The sequence below is a fragment of the Cygnus atratus genome, chromosome 3 (assembly GCF_013377495.2).
Source record: "Cygnus atratus isolate AKBS03 ecotype Queensland, Australia chromosome 3, CAtr_DNAZoo_HiC_assembly, whole genome shotgun sequence".
Classification (NCBI taxonomy): domain Eukaryota; kingdom Metazoa; phylum Chordata; class Aves; order Anseriformes; family Anatidae; genus Cygnus; species Cygnus atratus.
In genome coordinates, this window is record NC_066364.1 from 91,822,695 (window position 1) to 91,850,137 (window position 27,443).

General features: G+C 42.9%; 1 protein-coding gene across 12 annotated transcripts in view; it reads right to left on the minus strand.

Moving 5' to 3' along the window:
* TTC7A (tetratricopeptide repeat domain 7A) overlaps positions 1-27,443 on the minus strand; it is a 168,011-nt gene that overhangs the window by 110,888 nt on the left and 29,680 nt on the right. For all 12 annotated transcript variants that reach the window (XM_050709569.1, XM_035555850.2, XM_035555870.2 and 9 more), the window contains 6 exons: positions 26,855-26,933; positions 23,419-23,579; positions 22,916-22,979; positions 12,448-12,585; positions 11,974-12,057; positions 771-875 (listed from right to left, as the gene is read on the minus strand). In XM_050709569.1, coding sequence (XP_050565526.1) covers positions 771-875; positions 11,974-12,057; positions 12,448-12,585; positions 22,916-22,979; positions 23,419-23,579; positions 26,855-26,933 — 631 coding nt within the window. The remainder of the gene's footprint in view (positions 1-770; positions 876-11,973; positions 12,058-12,447; positions 12,586-22,915; positions 22,980-23,418; positions 23,580-26,854; positions 26,934-27,443) is intronic.

Sequence of the window (27,443 nt, forward strand, 5' to 3'; positions counted from 1 at the left end):
TCACTGAGGCCCTAAACTGATACAACTCAATTAAGTTCAGCTCAATACCAATTTTCACCAGACAGGGATTGTAGAGGCCTGGGGAGGAGGTAGAACATCTTGTCACCAAAATCTGAGCAGATTCTTCTGGTATTTTCTTTCATGCTTTCCTTTCTTGTATCTTTGTTTTACTTGTATTAGCAATTATAATCCTTCACTGACTGTAGGGACACCTCGTGGTGAGGACAGGTGAAAACAGCAGGCTGCCATTCAATTAATTAAACCAAGCAGTAAAAGACTGACAGATGTTTCTTCTCCTTGGGATAATCAGAATTTCACAGGCACAGACTTCTACTCCCACTCCGCTTCTGAATGGGGCATACATTAACACATCCAGAACAGAAAACACTGACACAGGAACTTCAAGAACAAAAGACTGAGTCATCCAGCAGACCTCAACTATCTAGCAGTCCAAGGGCCAGACCAACTAATTAACTTTTGTCTTTCAGGGGCTACCAGGGTGGCAGATTCAGCTCTGGATACTCACTCGAAAAGGCAGTCCCCAGAATAACTATTATGTTTTTTTCCCCCTCCTCCTTTTTATAACAGGCCAGCAAAGCTCATTTCAGTGACTTACTGCAGTATTTCTTTCTGGGATTTTTATTTTCTTTTAAACGTGCATGCATGTGTGATTTTTAACAGGGATTTCCTTTCTCCCTGCAACTACCCTATGGTACTGTCACTGCAGCATTGAATACATTACATAGTAAAAATTGCATCAGCTTGCTTACCCAGTGCAGTGACCCAATGCAGACCTTGGCAGCCAGAAGAGGAACGGTGGGATCTGCTGGTCGCAGTTTAGCACACTCTTTGAGCACTGATACAGCATATGCTGACTGGAGAGAGGAAGGGGAGGGAAAGGAGGAAGGGAAAAAAAGGCTGATTAGACAATGCTGTTAAGAGCCCAAGCAAGGTATTTCAGTGAAATCTACAAAACAGTGATATGAAATTACAAAAAAAAAAAAAAAATCATGTCAGCAACAAGTTAGCAACTTTACTCCCACCTCCACACAAACAGACACACATGTGCACACACAAACACACATGCTTCCCACGCTCAGAAGTAGTACACCAAAGAACCAGCCCTGGCTGTGCACTTTACAAGAAACAGTCTTCTTCAGCTATCAACACAGTGGTTATTTTAACTCTGCCCTTCCAATTCACAACTCTGCCATATAGTTTCCCTTGCATGCAACCATCTTCCAGTAAGCCAGAGGAGATCATAAAGAGCTTACCCTTTTGTACATTACATTTTAGACCAACAAAAAAACCCGTCAGACAGAGGTTTGTGTAGCTAAAGTAATCTGTTCTGTAGACTGGTTTTTGTCTTCTCCAGGTCCCGAACATACATGAATACAACCGGGATCCCACCATGCAAAGGGTGGGGCAGGCAGCTGCAGAGCAATACACTGTGCAGCGGGTGGTCTGAGTAGCATGTGTTAGACAGAAAGCCCACGGAGCTCTTCCTGGTGTAAGGTTACCATTAATAAACGGTGTTTATTAAGCTTAGCAGTTACATAGCCCTTTGGATAGTCCATGTGCTCTACAAACATTGCTTTTTACAGCAGCGCCATTCATGACTGCTGTATTTCAGCAGTTTAATACGGAATGAGGAATGCTCTGGTGTGAGATGCTGGTGAGAAAGAAGGCTTGGTTAGCTCTGCCAGTTTCCTAGCCCACCCTAACCCACCTGAACCAGCTTCTTTGAAGCTTCCAACTCTCCTCATAAACGACCCAGAACCACTCAATGCCCCATTTCTTCCAACCTCCTTCCCAAGACACACACAGGCCTCTCACTCGTATTCACTCCCAGCAGCACGTTACATAGTCACGACCTTTCTATATTCCAGGAGGGCAGTAAACACACCGATACAAGCTCGCAGAGCCAAACTAACAACTATTCCTATCGGGTCCTGACAATCCCCTCCTGACCCTGACCCACAAGGGCCCTCCCCACCACAGCTCCTGTCAGCACATGCTGCTGGGCCTGGAGCCTGCTCTAATCCCATGCAGTTGGCAGCCCCGCACGACGGTTTCACACTCCCACAGGCCATCAGCACTTCCCCTCCCTCACGCCGCAGCAGGCTGCCTGAGCCTGCCTCCTCCTCTCTCCGCAGAGCTGAAGGTCCAGTTCTTGCTAGCAGATTCAAAGCCTGGAGAAAAATTGGCTTGGAAGGCAGCCTGGAAAAAGGGAAAAAAGCGATGTACAGCAGTCCTGCACATGACAAGGCAAAGATGAGCTTTTTAAGAGAACGCACAGGCTCTGCAGCAGCACGAGGCAAAGCCTCCTGCTTGAAAAGCTTGGATACCTGCTATGTAGCCTAAAAAATGTAGCCTAAAAAAGAGCAACAGCTTGCCCTGCATTCTCCAGACCGCTCCCACCTATATGGAGCATCAGATATCATCAATACAAGTAATGAAATTTTGCTATTTTACAATTCTAAACACATCATTCAGCTGTTGGTCTGAAGCCAGAAAGATGCCTGTCTCGGAACAGAGATGGGAGCTTAACCTGTACTTTGCCCCTCTCAGAAATACAGGCTTGGGTAATTCAATCCTGAAGTAGAGCAAGAAACACATCACCACGCTCTGCTGTTGCTAGATGACTCGTATCCCTCTGAATGAACCTTCTTGACACCTATTTGTTCAGAACAAGTAATGTCTCAGGTTTTAATGGCATCTTATTCCTCCTTTACAGAAGGCTGCCTGTGCTGCAGGGAGCTGGTATTCCTAGCGCCACCACTCAAGGTGTTTTAAGTGCTAGCATAAGCACATAAGTGTCCTAACCGGGCACATCATCTTCCTGCCCTCTATTCTGGCTCACAGGTGTTGCAGACATGAGAAACCCAAGCAGTATCAGAGGACCACATGCACCTTGCCAGTCAGCGTATACGCAGCTGAACACCTCCAGCCCTTGCTATCCCACCATACAAAAGTGAAATGAAAAGGCCAGGCATATACAAGACTGTATTCCGTCCAGTGTCACTGCTTTGAGAAGATGCGTACAGATCGACGGTGGGGGATTCTCAGTTCCCCACAGGAGGAAGCAGGAGGCACCTGGGGCTGCTACAGCACTGCTGGCTAGCACAGCTGGTGCGAGCACAAGTCAGAGCAGTGAGATGCCTGTTCAAAGTTGGGCCGCAGCCACGAGACCTTTCAGGGCCCGCACCAGAAGAGAAGCAATACAGCCCGGCTCCCTGCCAGCTCCTCTTGAGCTCGGCTCAGTCCCCATCTGCAGCCTGCCCATGGAGTAAGGCTGGTCACCAGGACACCAGCCAGCACCGCAGCCTCCACCTGCCTCGAACCGCAGAGCGCTCCTGCAGCCTGCCCAGAGCCTGTTGGGGGGCAAGGGCAAAACAGCCACTTCTGAACACAGCACAGCAGAGAAACCCACCTTGTGTCCATGCCCAAATTCCTCTCCTGTGTAGAGCCACTTTACTGCATGCGCTGAGGAGCTTCTGAACACTAATTGACCAAGTCAAAGCTATACCTTCCATGCTGCTCTTAAAACGTTTACAAAGTTATGTTAATTTAGGCAAGTTTATAAAGTTTGCAATTAAACATACAGAGCAGAAATGGTTTTAGAAACATGGCAACATGAAGCCTTCCTCCCCAGACGCATTTTAAAAATTCAAGAGATCTATAAAATTTCACCTTGAAAACTTTACTCAGCAGAAATTATATATAGATGAAAATGGTGGCCAAGGAATGACTACAGGAAGAATAACATCTTACTCCCACCGTTACTTTGTTTAGGGGACACTGGCGAGAAATATATATACCAAGGTGTAATACAGATATTCATTACAGGCATTAATTAGCAGGGAACAAACATCATCCACCCTGTATTGAATACAGATGTCATTGATTTGTAAAAATATTTAATACGAAACAGTGTTTGTGTAACACTGAAATAATCTGATAATTAAAATGTACATATTCTTTCATTTAGTGTGGGTGGACCAGGCAGCCAAGTGCATTGTTTGTGAGACTCACTGCAAGGCAATAATAATTAGATTTATTGGTGAGGCATGATTTGAGAAGAGCAGAGCTTGAACTCCAAGTGACTGCACGCTTCCTGCTCATAATTCGGAGCTTCAGCACAGCTCACATCAAAACTCAGGCAAGGGTTTAAGTTCTTTCTGTTTAGATCTCTAATTGTTGGATTATAACAACTGCACTGGAACCAGTTCTCAAGGATTTCAGAAAAAAGAGGATTTGCCTCTGGGTCTCATTTGGACTCTCTCTGGGAAAAAAGGCTTGTGAGTCCCCCTAAAACACACAGGAACTTATTGAAACTCATAGTTTAAAGAAACGGCAAGCTTGCCAACTGCTGCCTCATGGGGGGTTCCAGCTTTTTGTAATGGGAGGTCTGAGTTCTCAGCCTTGGGATTCTCATCAGGTTTAAGGAGATTCATGACAGTTCTCCTTTTTGTTACGACAAGCAAGGCACAGAATTCAAATCAGGATACAGAGTGAAAACACCGCCTTAAGGGACCAAATGCACACAAAAAAAAGTGTAAAGGACTACAGAACCTCTGTTACCTAAGTTGGACATCTCCATCTTTCATACAACAACTTTGTTATTTTTGCAATAGGGACAGGTGAAGCACGTGGCACTACTGTTGCATGTTTAAGTCCAATATTTAAAGGAATCTGTTCTCTGTTAAGTTTTCTTCACCTAATCTACTTGCATACAATATTTTCCTTCTGCTGAGATCGCGAGTGTGCTCCATAATAATTTCTGAAAAGAAAATCAGTAAAGGCAGGTGCCGGGAAGCAATGGGCAACACTCACAAAAGGCTGCTTTCAGTACAAGCTGAAAGGGCTCTATATACTACATTCAATACATGCATGGCACCTCTCAACCTGCAGTAGAGACACTTAGAAGATAAAGAGACCATAAATGTAAGTAAAAGGAAGAATTTCTAGACAGTAAATCGTGCCAAGCAGACCTGACACACCATACACAGTTGCTCTTCTCTTGCAAAGGTTCCAAAGTTTCTACTTTTTTGCTTTCAGCCAGAGGGAAAACATTCCTCAAGGTGGTCGTCTTGGTAGACAGCCTCCCTCCCAATTCACCTGGCAGTCCAGTACAGACAAATCTCCACAAGTAGTACTGCCTTTCTTTGAGCATCATTCTGCCTGATCTTAAAAACTGCACATCTCAAAGGGATTGTGTCTGTGTGTGTGGCAGAAATCTTTCAATACGCAAGAATAAGTACTCCTGGTATCCTGGGATTCACAGCCATTTAGCTGTAAGTGACCTTGAACCAGCAAGGGAAGATGACATTAGAGGGAGCCAGCAATTGAGAACTCTGGAATTAGCTGTTCTGATGTTCGCTGTTCACTGAATTTCTACATTTCTGTGAATCCCTCAGCATGGATATTATTCTCTTAAGACATTCACTTCTCTCAACATAGGGACTGATGCTCGCCTTTTCTTTTACCCTGTGCTTAGCAAATCAGAGCACTGCAGTTAAGCAGCTTCAAACATTCACTTTTAGGAGCACCTCTTACATTCTGGGATTTAAAAGCATGAATTTGCCCATGCTAATGTGACAAACACCACACTTCACACTTTCTGTCAAGAAAAGAGAGTTAAGCCTGAAGGCAGCTCTACAGCCCACCCAGGTATTTTGCTCATCAGGCAGGAAGCCTTCCATTTTTAGCACCATCTACAGCACACACACACCCTTCTAATCTCCCTTTTGCACCAAAAGAAACCAAACTACTGAATAACCCCTAGATGGCTGACCTTTGTAACAGGATCTTTAACCAATGACTGTTCAATATTTTAACTTTCATTCCCCAGCAATGCTATTTAAGGAGCCAGCCGAGGCCTCTGCTGCTCCCAAGGTTCCTGCCTGCAATGCAAAAAGAAATGTTCTTTTTTTTTTTTTTAATGCCAGTTGCTTAGCAACCAGTCTAAGCTTTTGCAAGGAAACCAACAGAAGGAACAGCCTAAATCATAAAATTCGTCTGCTGTTGCTGCAGAATTATGTATCGAATGTATTTATAACTTTCCTTCTAACCTTCTGGAAAGCTGTATATCGGCATTACAGGCATGGCTGAGTCAAACTTGAAGCTCCTTGAAGCTATTACAGACACCTGCTTTTGCTGCACTGTTTTAAATAAGTGGAAGCGTTCCTTTTTTGGGTGCAACACAGATAGGAGCAGCTCAGACATTAGCCTGACATTATTTGGCTATGACCAGCGCGTATCAGCAACTTGCAAAAGGCTTGAAAATCAAAGTTCATGTCTGTCTAAGACTGGTTTCAAAACCCTAAAAACGCTGCCAGCACAAGCCCTGGGCAGGGCTGCATTATCTCCACTGCTGAGCAGCCAAGGGGAACACAGTGACACTGCACGATTGGCTCTGCGAGAGCTGGAGCCTGCTCCCTCAGAAAAGCAGCTGAATGACAGATGCCAAGGAGGGTGCGATTATTTCCCTTTGTGTAGCACCAGACACCTCCTGAAGTGTTATGTTATTAAGAAAATCACTCAGGTAGACAAGCGTGACTCTTTCTTCCTCTTTGCCTTAAAGATGAACAAACACAGGAAGGCTGAAAGGAGACGGGAGCATTTTGTGTAGCTAAAAGCAGATTTATCTGCCTGGTTTTGCAAGATACCACCCTTGGAGAATAAATCCCCCTACGGACAGCCATTCTTATTTATACAGCAACGTTGGCCACTGTCCCTGGGGTGTCCTCAGTACAGGCTAGCAGGGGCTGGGCAGGATCATGCACTCATGCATTTGCCGTCCTAAAGGGAAGCACTGGGCTGATGGTGTTCTGCAAACCCTGGATGAGGGTGGCTAGACAGCTGAGCACCAGGCACCCCAGGAACACACAACCTCCATCAGCAACCCCAGCACAAGGCCTGCTGAGCATAGCCCTTGCCTTCAGGTAACTGCTTCCAGCTCCACAGTCTCTTCCCACAGCCCCTTCACCTGCTCCGGACCCCTTCCCTTATGCACATCTTGCTGCTCCTCATCCCCCTAATGAGCACAAGGGGTGAGGGGTAAGGGCAGATTACCTCCTCAGCTGGCCTGAGACTGTACGACTCCTCACCCCTCTAGTCAGGAAACACAAACAACCCTAAAGCTTTTAATACAGTAAAAAGATAGAGCAGAAATATTAAATTTGAGCACAAAAATAGTTTTAGGTACTGAATACACTAATAATAACAGATATCCACTGGACATGAGCAATGACTGTGAGATTGCTGCAGGTTAAATGGCTCAGTTGGGGTGCCCAGAACTTGCAGACCAAGTACCTCATTGTTCACAATTTCACAGCTATCTCTGACAAATCCTCACTCACCACCCTCAGGAAAACAGCACCTCACTGTCATTAAATACAAATCTCATCTCCTTGGGTTGTTAGTTAGAAGAGCCATATAAACATGGCTTTACACGTGCCTTTACAAGGCACATTGTTTATCAGTTTATATTTCCCTTCGGCCATATCTCAGGTAAAAAGACACTCGTGACGCAGATCCAGAAGACCATCAAGTACTGTTGATCTAAGCCAGAGTCCAACCCCAGGCACTTCTGAGTCTCTAATTCCAAAGAGCTCCAGTGACACTTTGAGACACCCAGGCTGGGTCCCATGTGGGGCAGTTAAGTGTGGAAGGGGACAGGGATCTGAAAAGGGGAACATGTAACTGATCCCACTGGTCTGAGGCCAGGGAAATGCCTGCAAGTGCACGCAGACCCTGTTTCACATCCCTCGTGCCTGTAATACATCACCTAGATGCTATGATCATTTTGCCACCACCTGCAGGTACCTCGGCAGAGCTGCCCCAGTCTGCAGGACCGCTGCATGCTGGTCATCTCCACCACCTCCAGTGCAAACAGTTCAGCTGAAAAGCAGCAGCGGAGGTGGTCTGCCCCAACCAGCCATCCTTCACACAGCTTTCTACATCGTAAATAAAGGTCTGCTCCTTTCCCTCCCCCTAATTCTGCTCAACACAGGTCACTTCTACTTCTCCAGAGTCTTGAGACAAGCAGATGCAACCTACTGCACTCCTTTCGCCCTGGCTGCAGGGCAGTGGCTCATCTCATAGCCCGAGGATGCTGCCAGATGGCGTCCGGCTCTCACACCACTGCCACTCAGGCTCCAGCCTGTCTGTGCATGGCAGAGACAGGGAGCTGCCGTACCCGCTCAGCCTCTGGCTGTCGTATTACCAAATCGTGAAGGTGATTACCAGCAGAAACAACTCTAAGCATCTGTGCAGAGTTCAGAATCCAGTTTTCCAGCACCAGTGCAGCAGAACAGGTGTTCTGCTTCAGGCCAGTTTAAACTTCTCCTGCCTATCCAGAACTACACATGGTGACACAGGACATCTCTCACTACTCTCTTCCTATAGCAGGTATGCCTTACGCCATTGTCTATGCTTTCCCAGTATTTCATCTGAATTTGAAAATCTAAACTTATCTACAAAGTCTTTCAAATTTCAGGCTGAACTTCAAATCATTTAAATAAACATACTTCACTCATTCAGAAAATACACAATTCAGTATATATGCACCCCCAAGAATAAGTTAAAAAACAAAACAAAAAAAACAACCAACAACCAGACCACACCATCTCTCATTATGCAAGATGCCGAGAAGCACAGCCAAGTCAAATTGCTGTCACTCCATTATTTCGACTGTTTTAAGTGGATGGAAGAATAGGAAGGTCATGCTTCTCTGAGCTTTCTCATTCACTGTTTTATGAATCCCTAAGGCCTTGCTTGCCCTAAGGACTTTCTGAAGCAGCGTGCCTATTTTTGTTAAGACACATCCTTTTAAAAATAATGTGCAAACTCAAGCATACACACAGTAATGAGCCTAGCTGGTTGACTTGACATCCAGAGTGCTCACTTGAGAAAAATGACAGCCGCCATTTGGCAATTTTTTGTCTGGCGGAGGAAGAAAATAGTTAAACCCTGACTGTTAAATGTTAAACTCTGACTTAACCCGAAAAAGATCAATATACAAAAAAAGTAACACTAATCAAATGCAACATAGAACAGAGGACAAGATAGGCTTTTACAGCACTTTTAAGAAGGTCAGAGTTTGCAATTCCTAAAAATATTTTAAAATAACAAGACCAAGTTTCTAGCATTTACAGGTTGATAGAGGGTTCCTGTCATACCCAAGATTTATGAGCATGATTTGCTGTACTGCAGAAGAGGTAACACTGCAGGATGCAAGATTTCGTTACCAAGAAATGAGATCAGGAATTGGCTGTGACTGAGACAGGTGAAAACAGATCTTCCACCTATAAAAGCTGAAGTGTGCTCTGCAATCTGCAGTCTAGACAAACCACACTCTTTTATCATCAGTTCCTCCTGCTGCACTGGAGCACTTCCATTTGAATGGACGTTGTCCTGCTATCAAGCTGCAAAGAAGTATAAAAATGTATGCCACATCTCCCATTAGCGAGATGACGCATTGCAGAGTATATGACAGGAATCCTCAGGGAATACTTTGGGATTAGAAGTGAAACGCTGCACAGATGGGATTGTTGGGTAAGGGAATCCTCGCTGTCCCATATAAGGCTCAGAACATTTAGAGCTTTGAGAAAAACAGACGAGATCAGGCCATTTTACCTTCTAAATATTTCAAGTACATGACACGCCTGAAAATCTTAAAAGTTGGGACAGTTATAGAGATATAGATACTCATGTTGCTCATTTTTAAGTACCAAATATACAGTAACCTCTAGGGGAAGCTGAAGAGATACATATACACTTAAGGAGGACAGATTTCTCATGCAAATTGTTAGAAGGTAAAGATCGTGCCCTATTTCTCTCTTCCATTCTAACTTAAGATCGAACCCCAATTACTCTGGATACACTGTCAACCATCAGTTAATCTGCTGGGAAGCAATTCTAGATTTTAACAAGGTTACATCATTATTTGCTGTCAAGAAACAGGTTACACAACCTGTAAAGCCACTAAACCTTCCAGACAAGTGAAATGAATTTATGGGAAGATACTGTACCTCCTATCGCTGCCTATGTAGTCATTGTTGCCCTGAATATCAAGAGATCAGGTATCCAGAGGATTTGCAAAGGCAGGGAGGGCAGCTACGTGCTAACTCCAGCTGAATGCCAAGGGGAGCTGGACCCGATTTCTAAAGCCCTCACCTGACATAGGCCAATGCAAGGTATTAGCACCAAGGCAACAGGCTCACTGTTCAAGTATTCTTCCAGCTGCTTCGGGTTTCCCTATACATAATTGAGAGTCCAGCCATCGTTTTCATATCTGGAATTGGATTTTGAAATGCTTGTACTGAACTCCTACCGGAATCTGTGAGCCTCCCTCCTACTAAACATTTCCCTTCAGCCCCACACTGTTCTTTTATCTAATATACTTTATCAGAGTTTTGATGTCTCCTTTTGCTTGCAACAGATCAAGCTGATTTACGAGGTAACTGTGGAGTCCCATTACAGAGTCAGAGCTTTCTGGGTCCCACCAAGTCCAGCTCCAGTGCCTCACAACGTGGTCATGGCTGACTGGTGTTTGTCCATGGTGTTCCACAGATCCCCAGTGACGCAAGCTCCACACAAATCTCCACAGGCAGTCTTCTTCCAGCATACCGATATCCTTTTTTTTTTTTTTGCCTCCTAATTGGAAACACGAACTTGGGTTGCTGCAACTGGAAGACATTACATCCTGTCCTACCCACCACAGACAAGAAGAAACCCTTCTTCTTTGCAACAGCTCTTGAACATTTCTTTCTCTTCAAACCCCACTCCCATCCTTTATGGTACCTTTTTTTTTTTTCCTGGTCTTTCTACAGTCCTATTTACTATACTCTTAGCCATCCCTGATGCTCCTTATTAGACTCTCTTGTTGGTCTGCTATTTTGTTAACATATATCATCCAAAAACAAACAGTCTTCTGGATAAGGCTTTGTCTGTGCTCATAAAAATAAAGGAATACCTTCAGACATCATCTGAACTTTACTGCCACTTACATACCATAGGATGACAACTTCTTTACAAAAGCTTGACACTGCTTATTCATCCCTAGCTTTCACCCCAAAGCCAGTTTCCAATTCAAGTTATAGCCATAAAAGGCCAACAGTGGTCATCATTCAACTGATGATAACTAGTTGGTCATCTCTGTCTAATTCTACTTGGACCCCCTACACTCCACGGGCACAGAATATAGGCCCATGCTGTAAGCAGTCTGCTACAGCTTTAATCTGCTCACAGCTCCTAAAGGATGTAGGTGGGGATCCCCACTATGAACAAGCTAAATTTATCATCTACTTTTCCTGTGGGAAGTCTCCTCTTTTAAGTCTAATAAAGAAAAGCTCTGCTATCTTTTGCAACTAGACTTCAGGCATCTCAGTGGTCTACTGAGAACTTTCACAAATACTGTATTAATTTAAAAAAACGGTGTTAAAGCACAACTGCATGCATTCACATATCCTTTGTTTTTCTACATTATCTTCTGTACCAAGATTAAAGCACTTCAAAAATACTAATCTTCACAAGCTATCTACGAAAAAGCACAAACATTTCCTTGGATCAGATGGAGAATCACAGCCTAAGAGAGAGGTTAAGTCAACTGCCCAAAGACACGGAGTTGATGACAGGTTGAGACATCAGTATCTTTCTTACGCCACACGTATTTATGTTGGATCTGCATAGTATGGACAGCTATATAACAGTTTTCAATCCACAGCCATACACAAAATATGTTTTCCCCTTAATAATGAAGGACAAGAAGAAACATGGGAACTCGGAAGATCAGTACGCAATACCTGATCACAAAGAACAATCAAAGGTGAGCACTATCCTTCTGCGTAAGTTATCTGGTGGGACATACCACCACAAAACACGTCTGCACACATTGAAAATGGTAAACGAGACACATTCTGCCAGAGGAAAATGTGCCCTTTCAGAGTCCTTTAGTTTGAACTTTACCTTTCCACAAGCCACCATGGACAGGGCAAGCTGGTACCAAAGGTGAAATTCATCAAATGCAAACTTCATGGCTCTCTCCAAGCACTGCAAAATAAACATTGGAAGAAATGTCAGAAATTGTTTTTGGCATCCTTTGTCAATACTGCTGTTTGGCATGGCTCAGTAATCAAATTAGGGCAGATGAATTGTTGTGGAGCAAATATATTTTTTTAAATGACAATTTTCCTCCTCTTAGTTAATGGGACCTGCTACCGTACGATATCACTTTAAATTAGGGCTGCTTTGCTCAAGTGCCTACATATGAATTAGCTTAATGTCTCAAACAGTTCTGACCTGTGCTGCCATAGGCCTGGAGCTGTTTCTACTAATTGCCAGCTAGTGTGCTTCACCTCCCTGACCAACAGCCAACAGTTACTGAAAGACAGGTTTTGTTTGCACATTTCAAATGGAAGTTGAGCCAGAAGGCAGAGGTACCTCAGAAAGCATGACATACTGCCCTCTTCTGCCCAGTGTGATGCTGAGAAGGTCGTAGACTGCAGAAGCATCCCGGAGGCTGACAGCCCGGTCGTCCTGCTGGTCAGGGGCACGGCTGATCACTGCGTCCCGGTTTGCCTGGGGACAGACACAAATGTAGCATCAGACCTCAGCAGAACAAGGAAAAAAAAAAACAAAACAAGAACTCCTCCACAGGAAGCTCTACCCATCATCCATGGCACATTGTTTATAATCATCTCAAGATTTTATTTAGTTTGTTTTTGTTGGTTTGTTTTTTAAATTAAAAATATTCCCAGATCAGCAAGGTGTTTCCATACAAAAGTAGACTACTTTTTTTATCCACAGAAAGCAAACTCAATAAGATAGCTGTACATACAGTAAAGACCTGCTGGGAATACTTCATCTGGATTTTTTTCAGAATGAGAACATTAGGAAACTGACCTAACTGATCAGATTCCCCAAGACTTCAAAATACAAACTATCCTTAATCCATGTTCTTTATTACTTCAATTAGCTACAACTGTGATAAAACATCAACCATGGAAGCAGCTGTCCTCTGTGTCTGCAATTGTTTTCTTCTCAATACCATGCGTTTCTCTTATTCTTTTCTGCTACTCACTTTTTATTCTTTAATTTGAACAGGTTGCCTGAGTAATCATATTTGCCATCAATTTAATGCAATTAGAAGCCTAGGCAATGCAATACCAAATAATGATTTGGAAAATATCTTATTTTGTAAGTATTAATTTTGCATAATCTATCAGTTCATTGCTCAGCTTAGATACATTTAAAAGAAACATTACTTTTGACAGAAAATGATCAGTCTAGCAGTTTGCTAGGATGTTGCAAAATACCACATCCCACAGACTGAGATTTACCTCAAGATCCCACCCTCTGTTTTCTGAGGACAAAGAGGGAAATCTTGAACCCAGAACAAAAAGAAAATTCCCTCTTGTTTCTGAACACGACTGCCTAACCTCTGAGAAAGGCAATACTGCGTGCTACTGAGCACGGTGGCGACACAGATACACTGCCCTGGGCTCTTCAGCTGGACGAGGTGCAACGTAGGACATTCAGGTCTGACATCTAAAAGATCAGAAAAATTAGGAGACTGCAAACAGGTTCACCTGGGGCAAAAACAAACAAGATGTTTCCTCTCTAAAGCGGGGACACTATGAGATTTATTTTATAATACTCACTACTATAATCTTACATCTATTTCTTTTTAATTGCAGGGAGATTTTTTGCCTAAAAAGGTTAAACACTGGAATTAAGTGTAATAAAAATTTCCAGAATATGCAGCTCTTACAGCCCACACATATTTCAGGTTGATTAAGCTGCAACTGTTTCATCATGATATTATCTGTGTAATACCCAGTTCCAAGCATTCTTCATCACAGCTGAGACAGCAAACACAATTACTGCCAACCAACCCAATCACAACCAAGAGCTAATGGCAAACTGACAGTTCAGACTCAGTCTAGTGTTCGCATTGTGTACAAGAATTTACACCACCTCTTGTAGCAAGGGAAGTGGTTTCTTTTTTATGTAAATGCAGAAGACATAATTTGAGATTTAAAAAGGCAGCCCAGAACAATACATTGTATGAGAGAGTAAGACCAATTTCAAACAGAAAATCCTGCAAGCAGAGCACAGAAGCATGGCTTATCTGTCTTTATTAGCAAAACTAAATAAATAGGAATGGAAACAAAAAAAAAGTTCAAGTTCTGTTTGGATTTAACCCAAAACTACTTTAAAAGAAAATCAAAATAGCTGTAAAAAAAAAAAAGCATATACAGTATGATTCTGAGATTGCTATTTTAAAAAGAAAGTTAAAGCATATACAGAATGATCCTTACTGCCATGTGAATCCTCCTAGATATATACAATAGCAATAGCAGATTTTTCCATGAGTTCTATTGGAGCAATTGTTTGTAGAAAATAGCTAATGATATATCACCTGCATGCTCTGTAGTCTGATCAGCCTCCCATTAGAGCCACCTACAGCCTGATACTTTTTTTTAGGGTATCCATCTAGTACTGAGCTATGGCTTTTGACTTGCTGCATTAACACAGAGAAAAATCATCAGAACTAGAGAATGCCCATTAATGTCTCCTAACAGATGTTGGTACTAGATGCAACAACATGCCCAAATTCTGCAATAAACAGGAACGAGACATTACAAGGATGCAACATTCGAGAACTGCAGTCATACTGAACACGTTGTACGTATTGTACTTCACCTAGGCAGATAGCAGTTAAAAACAACATATGCACAGGCATGACTAATATTCTTTCCAAGGTCATAAACTTGCTTATTTTGTTCAATCCTTTAAATCTCAAAGCCACGGAAGGTCTTTGCAATCCATCACTCTCTGCTTCCACACATGAAAGTTGCCACTGAGCAAATACATCAAGTCACTTCTATCCCAACAGCGTGGTTTATGGTTATGTAATTACTGGCCCTACTTCCAATTGCTAATTCCAGTTGCTCAAAAATCAAGGAGCCCTCATATTGCTACAGAGCCATAAAAAAAAGACAAGATGATGCAAACCTCATAACAAACTCTAGCAGCAAGAGCACAGAGTGTGTCTAGTACAACACTGCAAATCATCATTCCAAGGCTCAAGGTACCAGTTACTTCTGCAGTGTTACATACAGGAGGGCAGAGGAGGGAACTGTGAATCACTTACTTGAAATCCCCTCGGGGAAACCAGAATGTTTCTAAGGACTCTCAAAAGGAAGGACGCTGTGATCCAGATCACCATTAGCTAGTTTTTCTTTCTTTGTTTACCTTTGTGTACACTTCAGTGGGGCAGTGAGAAATCCTGACAGTCCCAGGTAAGTACACAGGCAAAACAGTAGCAGAGTTGGTGCAACACTGCATATACTGATTTTGTCCAACAGCAAATTTTACTTACCGAAGGGTACAGACAGACTTCAGTGAACATTTGAGTCTGCATGAATTCTAAGCCACTTATCTGAACATTATTCCAACGCCTGTGTTTCTGCTCTGTCAGGCCATTCGTTTTCCTGAACGCAACTGGAAAAAGGACTATTTGTAGAAGGCTGACCAAACAGCTGCACCTAGGCAGCAATTCCTGCTTCGTCCCATTGCATTGCTTCCTCCTCCACTACAAGCAGCATCAAAACAGCTACAAATACATTTCCAGCAACCCCAGTATGAGTCTCCCTTTTAAGCTGTTCCCATTGTAACGCAGACGTGCCTCACTGCGCACAAGTGGGATGGAGAGAGATGGTGAGTCATGCCATCAGAAGAAGAGACCCTCTGTTCCAGGCTATCGTGTAGGATGGAGAAGGTCGCTCCTGCCTCCAACAGGAGTTTCACCATCAGGAGTTAGTGTAATTTGCATTATTGCACAGAGGAAAACATACAGTCAATCCCTCTTTATTTGGGGTATTTCTCAGTTACAGGGCAACCCAAAGATGCATCGCATTTGCATATTTTGGAATGTGTTACAGACGCAAGCATCTCTGCACGCAGGTGGCTCAGACATGACACCAGCCCTATTTTGGGAGGTAAACACATCCCGGAGTCAGCCCAGACTGAGCAGCACGCAGGCCCACGAGCACCTTCAGCCCTTCCTCCTGGCAGGATGCCTGCAGGCTGCGCACATCCCAAAGGCTCCAACACAGGCTGGTGCCCACGAGCTGACCCAGAGCTGAGGCACGCTGATCTCTGTGCCAGCTTTTATGTTCATCAACAGTTCACCTAACAATCCTGCTGAGCAACAGGCAGCTAGTGTCTTCGTATCCACATACACAATATACTCACCTGCAGCTGAGATAAGCCCCCTAGCCACAGAGGATGTGCTGTACATCGCTGACACTGCTATGCCTGTCACATGCTAACTACAGCTTATTTATGCTGTGTTTATTACATGTATCTGCAGAAAGGAAAAGAGCCACAGCAAATCCAAAGAGCCATTACTTCAGCAGATATTACGCACACAGTTACGCTGCAGAAAATTAAATTTTACCACAACACAGAGATGTTCTTCTTAATAAAAGTCAAGCAGTCATATGAATTACAATAGAGCATATTCCACATAGCAGCCCCTTCTCACTGCAATTAGCTATAAAGTATCCTTTAATTGCTCACTTTGAAACATGGCTCCCCCTGCTTTGTTTCAAAGAAGAAAAAGAAAGCAATTAAAATCTTTAATGAGTGCCTGCTGCCTGCGCCCTAATTCATGGGCATTCTAATGTTCAACTTGTGTCTTTTGAAAGGAGACATAATTGCCAGATCCACTGCAACCCAGCTATACAGAACAGCAGCATGTTTTACAGTGTACTGTAATAACGTAATTGGTGTGATTCAATACTAACATTACGAGAGAAAAACAAATGCTGTGTGTGCAAGATCGACAACAAGCCTTAGAAATCGTGCAATTGATGCCTCTACCACTAAGAGGTGGGAAATACTTAGCCCACATCCTTGGGTCTCCGTTCTCTGCAATGGCACAGATCCATTCACATAAGAGGCTACTGAATTTCCACCTGAGGTACTATTTCCACACAGCATTTGAAGGCTCTCCTCACTAACATACACAAAGAAAGTATTTAAGGTTGACCACAAGGCTGCTGTGAAAACGGGAAGCAGGTGGAACAAGGAGGAAATACCATCCACCAACCACTCCCAGATCTGCTCTTACAGAAATACCACAACCTGCTCCATTTAAGAGCAGAAGTGCAGACAATGAAAACGTAGTGCCTGTATGAATTGTTGGGCATCTGTCTCATTTCTGGTGGGCAATAGCTCACAGGACCCCATCTAGATGTCTGAGCAAAATAGCCCATGGATACAAAGGGGCTGGAAAGCTGAATTTCTCTTACCCAAAACACAAATGCAGCAGAGTAAAGAGCTTAGTCTGTGTCAGCAGCAATTTCACTTAGGATGAGTAAGCAACTCCACTTCTACAAATATCAAGGAGGCACAACAGTGTCATAAACACAAAGCAAGCCAGCCAGTCATGTCCCCAAAACAAATCCGTGCCTGTCTGACTTACTGAGGAGGTCTGGCTCACAAGTGAGCGTATTAATTCTACGTATTGTTCTTGGTCCTCCTTTCCCTCAATGTAAACACTTTCTTCTAAGCAAAATGTGGTTTGTCACTACAGACAATTAGAAAGATACCTATTACAAACTGCTGAAGAATTACAGTCCAAATAAGCAACAACTATTGGCTATTTTCCACTACACCACACAGGAAGTTTGCAAAACGTATCAAAGACTCAAATTATCCTTGGACAGCCAGCAACATATGAATACTCTTCTCAATTTTTCCTTTTGGTCTGGCATTTAGTTATAAAATATGACTGTCATCTCTCTCACCAGGTGTATTCTAATACCTACTCTTGTAGCAGACCTAATTCTGGAAATACCACTGAAAGCAAGACAGACATGACTCCTGGCCAAAACAGCCCAGCTTCCCTACCCAGAAGGAAAGGAAGGGAAAAAGTAATGTAACAAAGGCAGCTTTATGTATGGGTAATGTCTTGGGTACCACAGTCATGTATCTGCTATCAATAATCTGCATTTAGAGTTATCTTCCAAGAATTTCCATCCTCCCTGCAAGTTTGGAAATAAGACTGTCTACTGCAAAGCAAAAGAAGAAAAAGCTGGCTAGCCCATCTTCTGGGGCTTGCAGCTGAACTGTTCATTCACAAGGAAATTAACAGGGGTGGTATATTTCCCACTAGAAACATCCTGCAATCCATCTTCACAGGTCCCAAACGCACAGCTTTGCCTTGCAGACCAGTTACTGTCAAGCTCGTTACTGTAAGCACAGCACTGTGATTTGGCAGGAACCAACAGAACAGGCAATGCTGTCCCCAGTTGTCTCCTTCAGCTGCCTTAGTCCCATGGCCCTCAAAGAAATACTCGTGACAGTCGTCCAGCTGTTGCATCATCACCGGGCTTGGTGTCATTCAAAAAAAACACACCACAAAAGCAACAAGAGTTTCTTCTCTTTCACCAACCCATACGTTGGCCAGGATTACTGTATAAAGTTAGGAACTGCAGAGTTAATGTGTTTTAATTATTTCTGTGTTTAAAAATAAACAGGTTAAGTCTTATTCCCTTACAGGCCTGCTCAAAACCACAAGTTCTTACTCTCACCAGTAAAAAGATCAGGACCAGTCCCAGTATCTTACTTCCTCCCTCACCATCTGTTCTGTGCTCTCAGGCTCTGCAAGGTCAAATCGCCTTTAGGGATTCACATCAGAGATAAGATGGGGACGACATTTCTAATCTCTGTTACACAGGCACAGAATTTATTAGTTTTGGACACAAGGAGCTGCATTTCCACTAGTACTGAAGTGAACACAGAATCAACAAGGTAACCCATGCTACCTGGGACATTTGGTGGACCACACCAGCCAGGAACCCTCGCTATAAGAGCCAGCACTCCCAAGGGCTGAATTAAAGATTTTAGGCTATATTTTAGACCTCAGATTCAAAAAGGGAAAGTTTATAAATACAAACAAAGAACTTTTACTTCAAAAGTACACACCAGAAGTCACAGAAAGGTTCACAATCCTTGCTCTGAGAAACTTCTGGCCAATTTTAAGGGGCAGCAGAGTCAACTCAGCAAATATTCCTGGGAGCAGTTATTAAAACAAACAAAACTGCAGTTAAGGATTAGTCCTGCCAAACCTCCCCTGCCTACTCGCAGCCACACAGCAGGCCCAGAGCCTCTGACAGCAGAACCAGTGCCACGGTGCAGAGAAGGCACATGCAGCAAGCCACCACATACTCGGCTCGCCCCAAAGACAGTGCTGTTGGTCTTGATGAGTTAAATACAGCCAGAAACAGGACTAGCCATTTAAAAATAGGCTGGTCCATCTTTCCAGTGCTCAACAGGAACACATCGTTCTACTGCAGCCCAAGCTTGCAAAGGCCGGCACAAGCTGGCCTCCTCCTGGGTGAGAGGGAGAACATTTTTCTCCTCTTATGACCAGCCCGTCCATCCTGTAACTCAGGCTGTGCATATGGAAGGAGAATTTCACCCCAAAACCTCCAAACCCCCTAAAGAAGACAGCCCCGACTGTGGTAATCTTCAGGCTGCCTGATTTGTTTCACTACATTCCTCCACAAGGGCTCCACAGCCAGCCACAGTAGCTAAATAACAACTGGCACCACGGGCGACAGCTTGCCGAACCCCACAAGCAGGGTGCTCTTCATTGTCTGCAGAGATGCCTTAGCTTAGGAAGATACGTTCCCATTTTCAACAGGACAGAACAAATACAAAAGGCAACTCAGGAGAGGGCCATAAGGAAACAAGCTGTTACTCTAAGTGTTAATATACCCACAGAAACATTTTCAAAGCTATGACAAAGTCTACCATGCTACTTGGTTTTCCTACACTTGGGCTCCAAAGCAGAGCGAGTGAAATACTGAAGGAATGCTTAATTACCAATTTAGAAGATATTCCCATTTCGTTCCACCAGAACATGCAAAGCTGTTCCCTTCAAAAACAAAAGGAATGTGGTAAGAAAAGCACAGACAGCATCTGGAGTCAGAACCCTGCACCACTGGGAGTCAGAGAAAGTTTGCTGGAATGTAGGATGAGGCTCACAACACCTTACACGTGGTTTCTTTTTTCCTCTTAACCCCTACAGGAAGGAGTCTTGTAGCACCAGTAACTTTTTCTGGGGAGTCACACAGATCCTTGTGAGGTAGGTGTTAGCTACACCTTATGAAGGTGAGACAAGCAGAAGAATAGAGTGCATTTCAGCTGGTGCACCTAAACGTCTAGCAATGATTTACTCCCTCCTTGTATGGCTAGGAGAATAAAAAGGTGTTCAAGACGTATATTGCTAAAAAAAAAAAAACAAAAAACCAACAGCTTACCATGTCCTGTATCCCCTTCAGCCGATTTCTCACGTATTTATGGTTCTCTGATGATCTACACTCTTGCCCAGGACATGTCTTTGTTTTATGTCCCCTCTTTGTGCTGACAATTCTCCTGTCCCCAAACCCTCCTCCCCCCAGTTTTGTCCCACGTCAGCTCATTTTGGAATGGCTGAAGTCAGAAACAGGCAGGTGGAGCAGCTGTTTGGTTTTACAGTCCTGCAAAAGAATTAGAGCAGCAAGGTTGCTATTTTTTCTCTTTAAAAATCAGACAGGGAAAGTACTGTTCTGGTGAGTTTTGCTCTGACAGAGCAATCAAAGTGTCAGATTCTGGATAGCTCCAAACAAGTCAACTTAGTCCTATGTTTCTGTTTAATTTCAAGGGGCTCTTAATCAGAGTACTGAAGATACACCCAACCCAGCCAATATCTGGGATCACCAACCACGTTGCTTACTGGCCTACAGAAACATATCATTATTACTTGCCACCAACACTCTCTCCAAGAAGGAAAGTGTGTTATTCAGCCAACATCATATCATGAAGGAGACTGCAACTGGAAATCTGCTTTTTGTTAACTTATGTTCCATAAGGCTCAGCAAATTTTAAAAAACAGTGAAACAACCCACACATCTCCAAATGAACAACAAACCTGTACATGAGAAAACTCACCAGCTTACAACAAACAGCTGTAACAGATCTCTCATTGCATCAAAAATTAAGCAAAATTTCCTCTTCCTAATACCACAGCAGCAGAACTGCAGGTAAATATTTATGCACTGCAAACATATATAAGAATCAGATTGCTCCTTCTGTTCTCTCACTCAGAAAGCACGTTCCTGTCATTGCTAAGTGTATTTCCATACACAGCTGTATTTCTATACACTTGTCCTGTAGTTTTGTTAAAACAGTAAACAAATGGCAAGCCTACTGCTAACGCAAGAGGAAAGCAAAGGCTCAGGTGTTCCATTTCCCAAAAAATGGAGTCCGTTATGGTTCCTGCAGTACTCCACTACAGGACCTTTGCTTATTTAAGTACTTTATGCACAGCAGATCAAAATGCCTTGCACCTACCTCCAGACAGTTCCCATATATAGGAGACAGCACTTAACAGATGCATATGTATTTAATATTGAAGTCAGCACAGCAGTCTAGCTCCTATCAGTATCATTTTCACACTGCTTCATCCATAACAGATACAGGATCAGTCTGCCATTTTACATGCTACTGGATAAAATGGTAACTTTCATTCCCCTCAGCAGAACAAGACTATAGTGTTCAAGGTCCCGTAAGGCCTTTTCAGCTGTGAGGTCAGCCCCAGAGCAGGCTGGAGCAGCCAGTACTACCGCTGCTCCAGATCCCTCCTCCCACACGGATCAGCCCAGACAAGCCATGCTGACACGAGTTCTTCTGATTTTAACAGAAGTGTAACACTGCATACATCACACTACAAGCCCCTGCTCCAGGAGGCTCCACTTCTAATTACAAAAAGCCCTTGAAAATGCAATGCAGCTATACTGCAGAGATTTAAATTAGAGATCACCAAAAAGTCTGAAGTGTTATACTGCTCACGTAACATTTTAAGTCAATTTAGTATTTTGCAGTGGTTCTACCTCCTAATTTTTGCCCCAAATTCTAAAAGCAAACAATATTAAGATGGCATGTTCAGAATTTTGCAGGAAAGGGAAGAGACTTGAGCTAGAAAAAACAGACACAGAAAAACTGAAGAAAGCCAAGAAAACAAACCAAAAAAAAAGTTCCCATAGTATTTCTTTTCACCTCATCTGAAAGCTGTCTGGAAGTTCCTAAGAGTGTCACTGAAGCTCTGAGGTTTCCAAACCTCACTTTAAGCTACAAGCGACCATCCAGTATTTAAAGCAAAGTAACATTCTTTACACCGCTTCAAAAAAACCACTCCTTACAGATTTTCTCAGTTTGCATCTTCTCAGGACATGGAAATGGTCAAATGTTACCTTGCAGTTTTCCATACAGTTGTTTTTCCCCACCATCACTGATGCTATAAATAAAAGAAATCTAGTAATACCCGTGTATTTCATTACGGATGTCACATCTACAAGTGACGCAAAACCCCTGAACCATGAGCATCAGACGCTGCCAAAGACCACTCAGGACTGAAGCAGCTAAAACACTATCCCTACAGACTACGATACATAAGCAGGTTGTTCTACCTTGCAAATGCCAAACAGCAGGCTCCATCACACGTGGATTTACCCAAGACTCCCAGTTCCTCTCATTCTTGACCCATAAATCCACACAGATGTTCTGAATGGAAACATCTGTCTACAGGCAGTGTACCTCAATGTCAGAAACTGCATGCAGCTATGGTGAATGCAGGTATTTCCTTTTCTTGACAATTCCCCAAATCCTTCATTGAAGTTCCACCTAATAAAAGTGGTGTCACCAAGAGAAAGCAACAGCATTTCCTGTTCATCAGAAGAATCTTTGTTTATGTAGGGAAGATTCTGTAAACAAAACCAACCAGAGGACTCGACATGGAAATTTTAGATACTCCTTTTGTGCTATTAATATTACAAACTCATTTTTGGCTTACCATGGATTCACTGATTAAGAGGAGAAGAAGAGCTTCTTCTACGTTGTCTCGAGGGCAGTAAACACTGAAAGACAGAACACAATTTTCTGAGGAAGGTCAAGAATTATCCTACATGCCTCTCTTTCTCATTTCACAAGAAGAGCAGTAACTTGAAACTTCTCATACATAATTCATTTGCTAGGTAATACCTGCTTTTTCAGGTTCACACAATTAAAAGCTCTGAAACATATCCTAGATGAGCTATTCTGAACCATAAATAGATTATTTCTATTTCATCGCAAAGACAGCTAGGTTGGATTTTCTTCCTTCCTGGGGGGAAAAAAAAACATCAAAACACTCAAGGTTTAATTCTTTATTCTTCCCAGCAGGCCTTTTGATGAGAAGTCAAAACCAAGAACACACAAAACTACCACATCAATCAGTGACATAATTAGCGGTACTGAAGAGCATTCAAACACACTCCTTCCTTCTGTCAATAACCCAAAATAAAAAAGAATGCTTACTTCTCTTCTGTGTATAGCTCAGGCTTCCGACAAAGAAGATTGCTAACGTAAGACTGATCTTCCTTGTTCATGAACTCAGGAAGAGGATCAGATAAAGGGCTCCAGTAACAGTCTTCGCTTAAGGAGTGGAGAAGTACTTGGGCTAGCTGCTTGGCTGCAGTCTAGAGATCAGTGAACAGTACAGAGAAAGATGCATCAGTGAAGCCTTCTCAAACACACACACACAAAAAATATCGCTCCCTACGTCTCACCTTGGGAAGCAGATATACTAATAGCATTACAGTACCTCTTTTCAGAGTAGCTAAAGTTGCTGCTATAAAGTCTGCCACACTGGCAGTTGCTTCCCTCCTCCAAAAAGCCCACCCTTCTGCATTTACATGGTCTTGTTGCAATGCAATAGTTAAAAAAAATAGCCTGACAGGAAGGGACACATTAATGAATGAAAACAGCTGATTGCCACCTGGACTTTTGAGACAATCTCACAAGTGTTTTGATTTCAGAGTATGATGACACTCCACTGCTTTCTCAGCCTCAAAACTTTGGATGCAAAAAGTCTCAGCCCAGAGATGACTTCTGCCTCAGGTTTAAAAGCACAACCCTGTAGCTGTTAGTGCATCTCCAACTGCAGCTTTTTACAACTTCATCTCTGTATTACTTCTATTTTTTTTGTTGTTGTTGTTATAATAATGGAGGAAAGAGAGAAGAGGGTTAGAACTTTATGTCGAGACAACAACATCACATGCCCTTTCTGACCACTGAACGCCCTTAAGTACTCGCTTTCCAGTTCATATCCATAGCTGGCAAGCTGGGCCCAAAAGGCACCAAGCTAAGCTGATTTTGCAAAACTATCCTTGGCATTTGTCTCTGTTTAGACTCACGTAATAAATCTCTAGCTTTTTGCATTATAAACAGATGAACATGCAAACAAGCAAAGGGAAATCAAAGCAGGGGATATCTTCTGGGAATTCTCAGAAGCGCACTACTCTATGCTGCAAAACAAACGCAGCACAGCACAGAGGCAGACTGAAACTTCAGCCCCTCTGTCCTAATGCCTGCAAGTATTTTTGAACTTCTCTGACTACTGCAAATGTATTTTATGTGCAATTCATGCATTATGATAAGGTACGAGGCTGCCAAGAGGCACTCTCTTAAATACCAGGGTAGGTATGATTGATAAACTGAACCATTACGACACTTGAGGTGTGACATCTGTAGGACCAAACAAATCATACTGAGGTTAAATAAAATTCAGCTCATCAGATGCAGAAAAATAACCTCTTTTCATACAAGATTCTTTATTGTCATCTACCTTACTACACACAAAGTCACTGAGCTAGTCTAAAATGCAGCCACACTAGCGTGTGTGCGCTCTCACTGTTTCTTCAGCACCAGAAAGGGAGGTTTCATAGCTATACCTAAGCAAATGGCAAGCTGATTTGAATGTATGGCAATGCCTCAAAGAAATATTGTCACATACAACCCCCTGGAAACCCCAAGACCTTTCCTGCGCTTCTACTGGCAAGTTACAGAAAGCCTTCTGTATCTAACTACGCTTTTCTATGCTTTTTATAGCAAGTAACCATGAGCAAAATGGCCTAGGGCACTGTGACATTAGCCAGTATCATTTTACCATCTCAGTGTGTAATTATTTAGTCAGTTTTACCCTAAGGAGCCAACTCTCCTTTATTTTTTTTTCCCTACAGCATTAGAGGGGAGGGAAGAATATTATGCCAGCAACAGAAAGATCTTTCCTGTTTCACACAAAAGTAGGAGTACAGTTTGTGATAAGCCTTTCAAAAAGCAAGAACCAAATACTCGCAATGCCTTCGATTTTAACATACAGTACAGTAGCTGTGTAAATTAGCTTCACTCTTGTTTTGAATAAGACCAAACAAACCAGAACAGGCCAAGACTGTGATTTATGTTATTACTGCCTTTGGCTAAAAAAAGCATCATTATACTTGGAGAACACTGTGATCCCACAAATTAGGAAGAAGAAAATTGCGTGTTTCACTTTCATGCTTGAAAAACTTGTTTAATTAAGCACGTTCCTCCCTTTGCCCCCTTGACAGCTCTTTACAAATAAATAAGAAAAAGAAAACACAACTTCCAGTAAAATAGAAGTCCCAGGAAAAACTACTGGATGAACACCTTCAAGTTTCCCCTTAGGAATAAACCCCCCAGAGGTGGGTTAGATAGCTCTCCCCAGTTGCACAGGGAGAGAAGCATTCAAGTGCCACATTCTGCCCCGGTACAAGGACAGCAGATGGTTACACTCATTTCAGCATAACAATAAAACAGATGAGCAAGAAAATCCCCCGAGTCCTGATCTCAATCTGGGAAAGGATGTGACCATTTGAGTGTGACAATTATTTAAGTCACCTCTTCTAATTCCCTGCACATTATTCCACGTGCATGTGTATTCTCCACTAGGCATAGGTGATCCCTGGACAACAAGAAGATTCATTTCAAGGCCAGAAGTTCCAAAACATATAAAAGTGAGAAACCTAGGCAAAAAATTCACCCAGGTTACCCCTTCTGCTCATGCTTTCATTTTAATTCTGCATTTGCATATGAAATAGACACACAGATCAGTCCATCCATTGGAACCCAGCACTCTCCATCTTCAAAATGCTAAGCAAAACCATGTCCACCTCTTCTCCAAACTTCTCTGGAATTACACAAAACACAAACAAAGATGGCTAAACTTGTTTTGTGTTTAGTTCAGATCTATGTCAACACTTTTCAGGCCGCAGAGTTTTCATTCACGTTCTCAAGACTGCTCTTCTCCATGCTGTTGATCTTGTCACATCCTGAGTAACCTCAGGACAAGATCTCTTCACGTGGAGGTAAGGAAGGACCATCCAAGCTAAACTACACAGTTAAAGAGATATAAATAAGTTTCTCCATGATTTCTTTACCAGAGGCACTCAGCATAACAGGATGCAGAAGGCAAATACAAAAGAAAAATCACTCTGTGCTACACTGTATTGAAAGGAGTTTTACATGAACACTGAAGCATTTGAGTCTAAAAAAGCCCTGTTTCGTTGCCAGCACCAGAAGTACTTTCTGTTGCTACATGCAAAAGTGAAGAGGTATGCATGGACACACTGAAAAGCAAGCAAGACATTATCACCTGGGATAGCACTATCAAACTCAATACATCTCCATTTATACCAGAGTTAGAAAATGCACCGAAAAAAACATAGATAAAAGTATCCCATATGCCCAGAGCTGAAGGCTCAGAGGTTTCAATTGGATAGCTCTCTGAATTAAGTGCATCACTAGACACATCACTCCCAGAAGTATTAAAAAAAACAAACGCAACAACAAGCAATCAAGTGAGGAAAAATTTGTCCAAACGCAGTCGTTAAGAAACAGAATTCCATCGCAGCAGATGACTCCCACCTTCCCAGCTCCCATTCACTCCCCTTACCATTTTGAAGGTCTGAGTAGCTTTCGTTTCCACAGTCCGTAGTATTTCTCGCAGACTCCTCATTCCTTTCACAATATTGCTAAGGGGAAAGCAGGAGAAAAAATATCATAAAAAAAAGCAAAAGAAAACGAGCACATTAGATAGGAAATATTTTCATGGTGCACCAAAGCTGGGCAACAGACTTGGCATTCAAGCAAGCCAACAAAACCACCACTGAGCATGCAGTAGCGAGACGAGTCACTCCAAGGCAGACAGGACAATGGCACCGAGCGAGGCAGCGACTGTAGCATGCCTACTCCAGATGGCTTCCTAGGAGAAGATCACATTCACATTTGAGGAACAGAGGGGACATTTGGAAGCTTTTCATAGTTCGTATTTATAAAGCAGATGCTTCTTCTTAAAAGCATCCACATCTCCTCTTCATACACACAGACTGCACTGGTTTGAATTATAGTGAGCTGATGGGATGCTTTTACGTGACGATTCCTTTTAGGTGGTGCTTAAATGCCTTGGGTCTGATGGTCCAAACACATGATGAAATTACAGTGGTTTAAACAGTTTACTATTAGGCACCTAAAGTTGCAGGAAC